General features: G+C 33.9%; 3 protein-coding genes across 18 annotated transcripts in view; 1 reads left to right on the forward strand and 2 right to left on the reverse strand.

Moving 5' to 3' along the window:
* Positions 1-700: 700 nt before the first annotated feature.
* On the reverse strand, positions 701-3,829 carry LOC139813679 (venom serine carboxypeptidase). Of its 2 annotated transcripts, none has more exons than XM_071779330.1 (3): positions 3,693-3,829; positions 2,742-3,186; positions 701-2,039 (listed from the first exon to the last, which is right to left on the reverse strand). In XM_071779330.1, the coding sequence occupies exons 2-3, from the start codon at positions 3,036-3,038 to the stop codon at positions 921-923; spliced, it is 1,416 nt and encodes a 471-aa protein (XP_071635431.1). In that variant the 5' UTR covers positions 3,039-3,186; positions 3,693-3,829; the 3' UTR covers positions 701-920. The 2 variants fall into 2 exon arrangements, with proteins under 2 accessions (XP_071635431.1, XP_071635432.1); XM_071779331.1 differs by having other exon boundaries at positions 3,654-3,764.
* A 110-nt stretch (positions 3,830-3,939) lies between these two features.
* On the forward strand, positions 3,940-7,513 carry LOC139813681 (uncharacterized). Of its 3 annotated transcripts, none has more exons than XR_011732210.1 (3): positions 3,940-4,167; positions 4,428-6,135; positions 7,275-7,513. XR_011732210.1 is itself a non-coding variant. In XM_071779334.1 (2 exons), the coding sequence occupies exon 2, from the start codon at positions 4,493-4,495 to the stop codon at positions 5,510-5,512; it is 1,020 nt and encodes a 339-aa protein (XP_071635435.1). In that variant the 5' UTR covers positions 3,940-4,167; positions 4,428-4,492; the 3' UTR covers positions 5,513-6,909. The 3 variants fall into 3 exon arrangements, 1 of the variants encoding a protein (XP_071635435.1); XR_011732209.1 differs by lacking the exon at positions 7,275-7,513 and adding an exon at positions 6,244-6,907; XM_071779334.1 differs by lacking the exon at positions 7,275-7,513 and having other exon boundaries at positions 4,428-6,909.
* Positions 7,514-7,811: 298 nt separating this feature from the next.
* Piezo (piezo) overlaps positions 7,812-12,727 on the reverse strand; it is a 31,822-nt gene continuing 26,906 nt past the window's right edge. For all 13 annotated transcript variants that reach the window (XM_071779328.1, XM_071779324.1, XM_071779323.1 and 10 more), the window contains 7 exons: positions 12,554-12,712; positions 12,356-12,482; positions 11,718-12,127; positions 11,211-11,512; positions 10,905-11,142; positions 10,546-10,773; positions 7,812-9,829 (listed from right to left, as the gene is read on the reverse strand). In XM_071779328.1, coding sequence (XP_071635429.1) covers positions 9,718-9,829; positions 10,546-10,773; positions 10,905-11,142; positions 11,211-11,512; positions 11,718-12,127; positions 12,356-12,482; positions 12,554-12,712 — 1,576 coding nt within the window. In that variant the 3' untranslated portion in view covers positions 7,812-9,717. The remainder of the gene's footprint in view (positions 9,830-10,545; positions 10,774-10,904; positions 11,143-11,210; positions 11,513-11,717; positions 12,128-12,355; positions 12,483-12,553; positions 12,713-12,727) is intronic.

Consider the following 12,727-nt stretch of genomic DNA (forward strand, 5'->3'; position numbering starts at 1 on the left):
ATTTTTAAGATACGAATACGAATACTTCTACGTCGACCGTCTCTCATCTCAATATTATTATGATTTTTAAATATAATGCGAGATATTAATTTAAGTTTTTTTTTCTTTGGTATAACTCTCATTAATTTGCGTTTTTCCGTTGAAATAATTCTCATCCCTGTATTGTGCATTGAAGATGATCGTTTTTAAACGATGATCTTTGATATCACGTGTGAACGCATGGTTTATTCGGACATTATAAATTTTCCCTTAATAATAAAGTGTTATTATATATATAAACTATTCGTAAATGTAAGCTGTGAATACCTATTTATTATATTATTATGCAGGGTGTCCCACGTTAATTCATTCATTCTTTTCTCCAGAGTTAATCTTGAAAACATCTTCACTATTGTGCAATGTGTCATGACTGACCGCGCGAATTTCAGACATTTTGATTAGTAAACTTTGAATACTTCTCATTTAAAAACTGTCATAGCCTCGATATTTTGGTATTAAAATTTTCGTCTCAAAATAATCTCAGGTATCTGCCATTATATATAATTACGTTGCGAGGTGTGAATCTTTTTTCGTGATTAAGAATCGCATTTATTATATGAAATATCTGGAATATTTCAAGAAATATACAATTATATATTATAAATGTACATATTTTCAATGGCTTGTATACAATGTAAATTAATAGGGAAATTTATAGGTATTTTCACTTATTAATAAATTTATTATTTTTTCTATTACAAAATTATTATATCACTATTATTATGTTCATTCTTTGTCATGACTATGTTTCTCAGAGTATCTTAAGTATTGTTGGCACACCGCCTTGTATTACTAAGTGTTTATATTACATAATGGCAATTCTGAAGTTAAAAAATCCAAAACTTTTATCACATATATAGTGTAATAATCCGCATAATTATTTAGAACTTTTTATTATGCGTAAAACGTGTGATGAGGTCTAATGCCCATTTTGGCTGATCCGAAGGAACCATATGACCTGCATTTCGTACAAGAACCTCTGTTAAATTATCGACGGTTTTTGTGTAACCCGCTAGTTTGTCTCCAACCATCCATATTTTTCTCGGTGCTTTCGCATATTTGTCTGCTCCGGGCCACTTCAAATTTTTTAAGTAATTTTCCGTGAGTGGATACGCCACGATAATATCCAATTGTCCGTTGTAGATGAGCACTCTATAGTGCTGTAGAAGATCTGTCAGGAAAAATACTATGGACTGCATGACGTCTTCTTTCAAATGTTCCTCGACGATACGGGTTTCAACGTGAAAAGTACTATTGCCCACATGTATAGCTCGTCTGACGTCAGCTCTCTGGATCCATTCGGACATCCAATCGGAGTCATTGCCATCTTTCACAAACAAATAATTGAAATAATAGTCGAAACCAGTTAGATTGCGAAATAGGGATGGCGTGCCATTTAAATCGCCATTAAGTAGTGTATCAAATATTTCAAATGCCTCGAGATATTTCTTCTGTTTAATAAATTCGCGACCCTTTTTCTCATACACTTGGAATTGAGTTTTTCCATTTTCATCTATCAGCCCGAGTTGGTACAAATAATCGCCATACAGGAGTTGGTTCTCTGGATCACACAATCCGTTACCAATGGCTAGGCCTTTTAAGTTAATTTTTGTCTCCGCCTTGATATTATAATCTTTAATGGCATGAGATACTGCCGGCACGTATTTCCCAGCATATGATTCACCAGTGACAAAGAAATCATTATTTTGTAATTCTGGGAATAACAGAAAGAATTGCACTAGGGCAGCATGAATGTCTCTTCCTACTTGTGTTTCGTTTTTAACGTATCCCTTATCATCATCAGTAAAACTATAGCCAGTGCCAACTGGGTTATCAATGTATATCAAGTTGTGCGCTATATTCCATGAGTACTTTCGCATTGTTAGAGTTTTATTGGCAGTCACTATAAATGGACCGTTTTCCGTAAAAAGGCCAAACATAGAAGTTGCTCCTGGGCCACCTTGCAGCCATAATATTACTGGTGCGGTCTTTGGATTGTGCTATGGCACACAAATAATGATTGTTTAATAATTTTAATCTTAATTGCAAATAAACTTAATTTATAATGGAGTAATATACAAGTTGATATATAATGTTTCCTTCAAAATAATCCATAGAATTTTTAATGCCGCAAGAATTATATAAATCATGATTATTCATTTAAAAAATGTGCTTCAAAAGATTACATGTAAATAAAATTTAAATAAATATAAAAACTTGTCATATATGATCAGCTGTTCAGAAAATTTCTCATGACAGCTATCCCAGTAAGTATAACTACAGTATGTTAGCAAATTGATATGAATTGTGTCCACATTAAACTCGAGTTTTTCCGACAAAATTTGTTAATATAACTTAGCAGATTGGCGGCAGAAACCAAGCAGAATCCATCGAACGCAAATTCTGCACTATTTTTACCCTACACTTATATTCTGCTGATTTGCATCAAGCAAGCTGTATAGCAAGTCTACCAAAATCTACACGATTCTGCCATCAATCTACTATCATATTTTGATAAACTTTGGTATATTTCTGCCAGTATTTGGCCAACAATATTATATATGCCAGATACTGTATGAAATCTATTAACTTTCGACAAAATTTATGTAGCAGACACTTTGTAAAAATCCATTTTCAACAGACTTGGCTGTATAGGTTAGGTTAGGTTACTTTATGTGCCAGGATTGCGAATCATTACTTACCATGGCTGGGAAGAACCAGAAGAAAAGATTAGAATTGTACTGTTTATTAACTGTGAGATAGCCCGAATAACTGCTAACATCGCCCATCTCTTTGTGTTGGACGACGGCCTTCGCTCGTGCCTCGTCGATCTTTCCATTTTCTATCAAAGGCGTCAAGAAAAGCGGCACGCCAACATCCTCCTCGTCGGCGATTTCATACTGCGTCAATTTTGGATATACATTCAAATATCCACTTGTACTTTCGTGCGGTAATACGAGGAACAACGCGCTCAAAATTAGCACGAAAACGTTGTTCATGTTGCTGGGTTGGGTGGCACAGTAGCAGTCACAACTGATACTCTTCTCTATCTCGCCGTTTGTAACTGAAGTACTTATAGGCTCAGCAAATGCGTCTGAATCCGTCTAAATCCGGCTTATCATGTTGATATACTGAACTGACACATCGCTGCAATATATTAAGCAATAGGTTTGTTAAATTGTGAATTGGAAATTTCCACAGGTATTGACCATTGACCTTCGGTTGCCTTCGTTGCCCATTCAAATTTAATGGAAGACCTAGTTCATTATTCATTTAAAGCCCGGTCTACATAGGTCGCAGTTCGCAAAACGCATCATTGTCATATTGCATCATTGTCAACCTAACCTCTTTGTTAAATTGACATGTAGACTGTGCGTGTGTCTTGCGTTTTGCGAACTGCGGCCTATGTAGAACGGCCGTAACGCATTCTGTACTGGATAGATCGAGCAATAAATTGTTCAGATTCAAGTATGAGAAATTCTTTCTTAAAATATTATAGAAATCTAAGAGATTTATAAACGCGATTATTATCTAGCTTCTAGCATATAAACAATGATAAAAATTTAACAATTGAATGAAAACGGTAAAAATGAAACGGCGAAAAATAATCATACGATTATTCATTCACACGCAAGTAGTACGTGATGCCTCACCCTGTGGGTGCAAAACTCCCGAAGCTGGCCGAGCCGCCGCGCCGAGTCGCCGCCGAGCGCCCAGCGCACGCACGTACACGGCTCCGTCAGCTGTGTGCGTGTCCCCACCAGGCGCGCAGGCAGCGGGCAAACAGCACCATTGGCAATTGGCACCTCTGCACTGGAGTCGCTGCTTCACCGCTTCACCGTCGCGCGTCGCGCTGCGCGAAAAACCCGGCCCGCGGCGTGCACGTGCACTCACGTGCAGTGGGCAACAAGGCTATAAGTTCGGCATTTGTCGTTTGTCGCTCGCTCCGTGATCAGCTGATCAACGATCAACCTGACTACAACCGATACGTCACGATATGTTTCCTTTCCATCTGATAAGTCGCGTTGGTTTTTCTTTGAGGTTAGGCTCCTCTGGTTAGGAGCGTAGGCGCCTTTAACCTTGGTTTTGGGTTATATAGCGTAAAGTCGCGTTGGTGATCACGACAAGGTTAGTGCGCTATTTATTACATTTAATACCTGTTCTAATGACTGCTGCTATTGTGCGTCGTAAATTTATATATACCTGTTACCTGTAGTATTAATAATTCTGTAACATTAATAATTTATTGTCATGATTTATCGTGTAATGTAATATATAACAGTACAAATTTTTGTTGTTGTTGATACGTCAAATTGTGCAACGAGATTAAAAATGTCAAGAAATATCAAAATGAGTTATTAATAATTTTGTATGTTTTTTTCTTACAGTTGCTGTAATGTGTCTATTGTAGACAAGCCAGATATTTACGTACGTCTACATACGGATATTCAAGATGGATGATTCCTTCTTGGAAGAATTGGAATTAATACCAAAAGAATCGAAAAAGCCATTTCAGAAGACATCTCAGCAACTGGATTGCCATGTAACTACTAGGCATGCTACTTCATCTCCGTTACTTCATTTCTCAGAACAAGATGAGAGAGATAACGTTATGCGACAGAAAGAACATTTTATGATAACAGTTCCAACTGCAGAATCTGATATAAAGGTCACAGACGGTAAAGAGTCTTCTTCGAGAAATTTCAAGAAACAATCCGATCAAAATGCGAAAAGACATTCCGCGAATGTGAAAGCGTCGGAGAGAACTGAGAAGATTGCGGACAGTAAAGGAAAGCCTGTAGAAATGACAATAAAAATGAAAAATAATGATCAGCAGCGTGTTAGCGGAGAAAACAAAATAAAACTTCACGAGATAAAGTATCCTAAGACATCTGAAAATAAAGATCGTAAACGACGTTCAGGATCGCATAAAGAAACCACTAATTCTACAACTAGAGAGAATAAACGTTCCCTTGATTCTTCTAATAACAATTCCTCAGATACTTCCAGTAAAGAAAATAGTCGTCCCTCAGATGCTTCCAAAGAGGCTGGTTCTCACAATCCGACGAAAGAGAAGGAAAAGTTGACCGATAAATCGAGAAAATCAGGGTTTAAAATACAAGATCAAGATCCAGTTGTTTTACTTACTGCTATTAAGGAATTGATAAGCACGTATACCAAGCAGGAAAGCACAAAGATTTTACGCGCTATGCAGGAGCTACATATAAACTCTCAAGCTACATTGATAAAAAATCTCTTGAACCAAACAGATGATCTGGTTAAAGAAATGCATCCCAGCAAGGAGTCTGCTAGAATGAGAGCCCTGATTGAGGAGAATGAGCAGTTACAGCAGGAGTTGATGGCTTTACGAATGCGAAACGAAAACCTGCAGAATAAATTAGAAGAGCTTGAATTTTTGAAACAGGAAAATGCGATCTTGAAATTGAAATGCAACGAGCTAACTCAGACATAATATCGAACAATTGCGTTGAATATTGGACCATGAAATATATCGAACATTTGCTTTAAATATTGGACCACGAAGTATTTTAAAATTTTATTTTTGCACAAAGTGCTATTTAGGACGTTATTATATATATTCCTTACGCGAAAACTGCCAATAGAGATTACACTTACTAAACTATTAATAGTCGTATTTATTTTTATCTAATCCCATAATAATATGATAATAAAATAAAGATGATTTAATCATTATTATATATAGTAAAGTAAGTGTCTTGACTAATTAAAAAAAAATAATATCGATGACATAATATATCGTTAAAATAACTTATTTTTTTATAAAAATGTTAGATTGGCTTTTTGTAGCTGAAATTAAATAAATCTACTATAAAAATGTTAGATACTATCTAATTCTTAGATGTATGTGCACTATTTTTAGAGTTTATCCTATAATACAATTTTTGTAATATTTAATAAATGAGTATATTTACTAAAATTTGTTTTTATGATGTCAATTAGTGCCGTCTCTCTGACCGCTATCGGCTTTATCACGTTCTGCACTGGCGTTGCCAGACTCATCATATCGCCTGCCTGGGCGATATTCTCATGGCCATCATTCAGCTCGCCGCATATGTATGTAGCATATGTAATAGATAAACTAATTAAGTTTCAATTTTTATAGATTTTTTAAATAGAATAATTTAAAAAATAATTTTAAATAAATTTATCGTTTCTATGCAGGCACATTTTTCTGAAAATACAGTGCCAAAGGGCACTGACATATGAATCAGTAAATTCGTCCTTTGGCACGAAAAACGTGTGACTAACTTTCATTGTTGCTGAAGACGGCTCAAATGTGAGCCGAAACGTCCGGATAATTTACGGACTAATGTACTAAATTTACGCACAAGGATCTGCATTGACCCTGACGGTCCTGACTTTTCTTATATTTGAATCTCGAGGGTCCTTATATTAATTTATTTAATAGTTTAGTACATGAAAAATTTGAAAAAGATCTTATTGGCAATCAAATTTCCAGTTTGCGTAGTAAAAATATGGCAACAAAGAACATAATTGAATAATTATTTTCTTAACAAAATTATGTACGTTATGATGCTACATACGTTCCCCTTTCCTGTTTTAAATATTTTAACTTCGTTTTGGTCCAAAAAATTAAGTGAGAGGAGAAAGGTAGTATTGGATGAGAATTGAATAAAGGGTTGGAGACGTCCCTATAAAAATTATGTTCTTGTTACTGTTATAAATCGGCTTTTTGTACATACAAAACGCCTTGCAACCCTGAGGGGAGTTAAACGTAAATTATCAAAGCCGACTTATAACAGTAACAAGAACATTATTTTTGTAGGGACGTTTCCAACCCTTTATTCAATTCTCATCCAATACTATCCTTCTTCTCTCATTTAATTTTTTGGACCAACGGCTTTTACGGCTTAACGTCTCTTTCCGAAAGACGGAGCCCAGTTTGCTCCGCACAAGAGTTTATCTTGCACGGAGGACGCAGCTTTCGGAAAAACATTCCATGGCTCTAGTGGACTCGAACCTGGTTCCTCAGATTACGAGTCTGGCGCTCTACCACTAGACCACACTGCCGCCCCGTCTTCTCTTTAGTGATATATGTATATACTCAATTTGTTTGTCCTTAATGCAAAAACCCACGATGCGAGGAGCAGCGCTCGATGTTATATACGAACTGTGTGAAGAAATAACTAATTAAAATGACTTTTTTATTGGAGTATCCTTATCCTTCGCAGCGCCCGACACTTCAGGTCCATAATCCGGTACTATAATCTGCTTCTATTTCTTCTTCGTCCGTTGGCGGTGTATCGGACCATTCAAAGCGGTAGGCGTCACGGCTCTCCAAGTATCCAGTTCCTTGCGTCGATGCATGCGCTGCCTCTTCTTCTTGATTTTCAGCCGGTTGCTTTTTGAACGGTACTACATATTTCTACTTCCGCCCCGATCTCGAATAATTTTTCAACATTATCGTCTTCTACTGAGGAACTTTCATTATCAATAGGTTTATCTGTGTGTGTATGTTGAAACTCTCTGTACACTAGTTTTCCAAAAACTAAGTTTGAATGTTTTGCAATAACTGACTGTAGAAGAACAAAAATATCTAATTATATATTATTAGCTCTTTATTCAGTGTATTGAATGTTCACCTTTCTTTTGCAAACAATTCAGATGCGAAAATTAAAATTTTTTAGTTATATCGTTGTTGTACACTACCGCCAGTACATCCGCTTTCGAAATTGGTATACATAGGTTCGGAATAATGTCTTAAGAAATTGCATTAAGTAGCTGATATATTTTCACACACATATTTATATACAATATAAACATTCTCTTCTTGCGATACATACATTTCTCATTAAATACTTAAAGTGTGGACATCTTTGGCAAATTAGCCAAATTGCAAGGCTGTACGCTTTTGCAACTAAAAATACGTATAAAAACGACTGAGAAATCAATCATATCGATTAATTAATGATCAATGTCTTACGAATAATCGTAAGACATTTTAATTAAATGCATAATCTAGAAACATACACATATTTTCATTAAGCACACAAACTTCGACAATAAAAGCATTTTAAGATTGTACCGTCCATTGATAGATACATTTATTTTTAAAAATTTACGATGCCACCGTTGATGTTTTGCAAATACTTTTTGCAAAAAATATTAATCCTTGTGATTAAATGCGTCTCAATTAGTGGATTTAAACAGAATTTACTTAATATAAACAAATAAATTGCAAAATGTTTTTTAAAAATAGATTATGCAAAATATTTTCTAAAAATTTTGTCGGCAAAATGCCAGCATAAATATAACAAAATCTGTTAGTAAAATTTGATTGACTGCAAAAATCGAACAGAATCTGTCATTTCGTAATTATGTAAAAATTATATAATCCATTTACATAATAATTATATAAAATACTTGTATATACATATACAATTCGTTCATTTGCTACAACAATGACAACTCAGAAAACGAGATTTTCCAAAAACTAAGTTTGAATGTTTTGAATTATTAAAAATTTTTAATATCATACTTTTAAATGCGATTTTGGTGCAATAACTGACTGTAGAGGAACAAAAATATCTAGTTATATATTAGTTCTTTATTCAGTGTATTGAATGTTCACCCTTCTTTTGCAAACAATTCAGATGTAAAAATGAAAATTTTTGAGTTATGTCGTTGTAACAAAGAGCGAATTGTGATAAAAACAATTCAGATAGCAAAACGCCTATTATATTTACGAAATATGTGCTTAAATTGTGACGAATGTTTGCGCAAATAATAATAATAAAGCTGCGTCCACAAATGCTCAGCAACAGTCTACATATTATTGACGGAAACAATTTATATATCTTTGCTATAAAAATACCATCATAATTATGAATTCTAGACGGAGCTACGATTCATGTTTACTCACTGTTTGTGGCAATATATAAATTCTTTTCAGCAATATGTTTGGATGATTTTGCATACTCAAGTTTTGCTATCTGGAAATTACATAATTAATATATCTACTTTATGATAAATAGTCTGGTGCAAAATTTTCAAATTACATGTAGACAAAAACTTCTTTTAAATTTGAAAATATATGTATGATATTAGTATTCGCAAACTTGTTTCACCACATCACTTTCATCATCGAGATAAATCACTAAATTATATTACGATATATTTTTTTTATATAGGTATTTTTAAGATGTTCGTAACATTTTAATAAAAAATTGTATCACGAAACTTTGATAGGGCAGTTGATTTTTCAGCAAAATCTATTAATTGAGCTTTCTTTGAATATTTTCCGAAAAGTTTAACGATTCTTCCCAAAAGAAGATGAATCATTATTCATGAAAGAGAAATATTACATATATGAGTAACATAAGTTTATCATAGTACAAAATTCAAAAGTATCTTTCAAGCTTGAAATACCGCTCAATTTTTTCGTCCAATTCTTTGGTTATTTAATCTTGACCTGGATATCTATCTGTATTTTCTAGCAATTTAAAGTAAAAATAATCTTCACACTATAAATATTGTCTTATCCATCCTGAAGGAAAAATCACCTTGAAGGAATAATACATTCCAAATTTGAAATTTTCCAAGTAGCATCATCTGGTGTGCACAATGCGCATACAAAATATTAATTATTTAAGAACTTCTGTTATTTCCCAAGATTCAGTCGCGATGAGATGAGGGTTCCGCTTGTCTTCTTTCTTCATCCGCTATTTCTTCTCCTTCTTCATCTTCGTTATCAGTTCGCTCTCCTTCTTCGGGCGGTCTCGTCCATCTAAAAAAACAATTTTTTGCAACCGTATTTATTCAAAAATGAATTTTTTCTTCATGTCTATTAATTTACGTCTGTTAATTCATGTCTTGTTTATGCATCGTTGTGTGTACTTATGTGCACACGGGGAGAATTTTTTGTTATATTTTACCCTTAAATTTACTACAAACTTGGAACAACTTGGCAACCAAGGAATTTTTAAAATATACAAAAGACATTTTATAAACAACGTGGTAAAAATTACCAAGCAAATTGGTAAGGTTTGAAAAATTATTGAAATTTCCTAGATATATTTTAGTAAAATTAATCAAACATTTTTTATATTTGAATGTAATAGATATTAATATTTTTTATTATAGTGGATATTAATCAGAATAGCTCGCATAAAATTCTTGGTGGTACATGTTGTCCCACAACTACCATGATTTCGGGGTTTTAAGAGAAAATTCTCTCCGTGCATGTGTCTCATTAGTATAACTATGAAAATAATACATTCAAATAAACATTTGCATACGGCTATAACTGGAAATAAAATCATGTCTTAACTGATTGTTAGTCATTGACTGTCATTTGTTAATTGCTACCCTGTCTGCAAAATAGTTTTTTTTTTTTTTAGTCAATGTCTGTCATGCATCTTTAGACCAATCATACTTTTATATATAATCAAAATTGAAAGATTTTAATAATATCTGCAATCTAAAAATAGTATAAAATCTAACCTGATTAGTGTTTCCGGTGATCGGTAGAGGAAGATCAATTTGGCAAACAAGTCTTCTTCGAGACATAAATCACCGCTCTCGCGGACCAAATAAACATCTAAGCAGAGGCGAAGAATTCTGTCGACGTAAGGTAAATCGTCGAACATAATCTTGGGCGCCATATCGCTGACGATTTTCCGCATCATTTGACTTATGACTATTACTGCCGTGGTATATAATCCTAGGATCCTGTTTGTAGTTATGCGATTTTTAATTAATATGGATTATAATAACAATTTCATAACATTGTTATAATTCTTCGTAAAATTTTGTTATAAGAACGTCTATAAAAACGTAAATTATTTCACTATTAAATTTACCCAAATCCGCTGATGAAGCTTAAGCCTTCGGGGAACGCTTTGTCGTTGAATAGAAACATCATGATATTCGTGCAGTTGTTTAGTGGTATTCTGCTCAAAAAATCGGTATACGCAGAGTCCGTGCATACCTCGCGAACCATCCACCATTGTTGATGAGCACAACAACTCTTGTTCGTTGATAATTGAACACTCATGTTTCTGTAGAGATAGCTGTCTTCTTTGTCAGATGGATTTCTTGCTAGAAACGTATAGATAATGTTCTCATTTTTTTATGTCTGCTTTGATAGCGTTCAATTATATACTTACGCAATTTTAGCGGTTGCATTAATTGTGGTACAACTTTGGTATCTCTAGCAGTGACTTTAAGGAATTTCGGAAAGGCGCTTTTCAATACTATTGTCGCATTCGTTGCGCCGGAATCCTCGCTTAACATGTCCACCAATGTTTGTCTTATAGGATTGAACTGTCCGTTTACAAACGGTTCCAATTCTATGTCACGAACCGTCGTAGTGATTCCAGAGGCGTCCTTGGCGTCTGTTCTCCTAGAGACTGTCCATTCCACGTGTACAGTTACTTTCGTGGTATTAGACGCCAATTCTGTTTTCAATCTGAAAATAGATAATGATAAATATTTTTTTCAAAATGTTTGTGTAAGAAAACTATCAATATATCATTTAATATTGTTAATTCTTTTTTAAAAGAGTTAACTTTTTATTAAATAATCAGGCTTTATTATTCGTACATTTTTAGATTTTTAATTACAAGATTTAATTATCATTAAAAGCAATAATCATTTTCATATATAAAACAAACCTTTCTTTATCAGGTGGAGAAATATCCCAAAGTTTTCCCGAGAAAGTACCGAATCTTACTGCAGCCACATCAGAATAGATGTAATTTTCGAAAAAAGTTACAGCTGACTTCTCCGTTCCGTATAAATCTGTAGTAAGATTTTTATATTGTTTTTCCGTATATTCGACGATAGAACTGCCTTGAGCCGACATGGAATAGATGGGGTCGTATGGACCAATTCGTATTTTCATGGATACATCGTAAGGCAAGTTCGACGTGCCAACGGTGCTACCAAGGGCAAATAGAAGTAGAGGGAACCAGATTAAGCCAATTATGAGCAACAGACAACTTCCGCCTACCAAGTACTTGCTCATTTGCTTTTTCTTTTCTCCTCGAGGTTGAGGGAAGTCTGATTCGACTCCTCGCATACACTAAAATTTTATAGAATAATATACATTACAATTTTTATGTAATATATATTTGGAGTATATTAAGTAATTTAATATTTTTATGCGAGAGAAGTTATTTATATATCTTCTCGTAGTTCTCGTATAATATTATTATGTGGAAAATTGAAATAAAAGTGTTTGCATTAAAACAATTGAAACAATAGCGTTTATTCCGAAAGCGTTATATATTATATTTCCTATAAAACTTACTTTGATTTGATAAATACTAGCGAAAATATCTTCCATCTTAAACCAGTCCATTACACTCATGGACGTGTCAGTCCAAATCCAATCCATCACTGCCCGAAGTTCAAAGAGGAACGGAATTAACATAAATCTGCATGCAAAGTAACTTGTTAGATCAAAGTAATATAAATAACAGAAATATTTAATAAACATTTTACTAACCCTTTAAATAAAACATAATTTACGATGCTGTACTTTTTGCATAAAAAATTACCCAATATTCGAGTCGGGTATCCTTGTCGCAATTGATAAGCCGCTAGCAAAAGATAGAAGCATTTCACCATATACCAAATTTGCGGGAAAATATTATCGTTGAATTGTCTGTAATTGTAAATA

Source organism: Temnothorax longispinosus, chromosome 5 (genome assembly GCF_030848805.1).
Source record: "Temnothorax longispinosus isolate EJ_2023e chromosome 5, Tlon_JGU_v1, whole genome shotgun sequence".
Classification (NCBI taxonomy): Eukaryota; Metazoa; Arthropoda; class Insecta; order Hymenoptera; family Formicidae; genus Temnothorax; species Temnothorax longispinosus.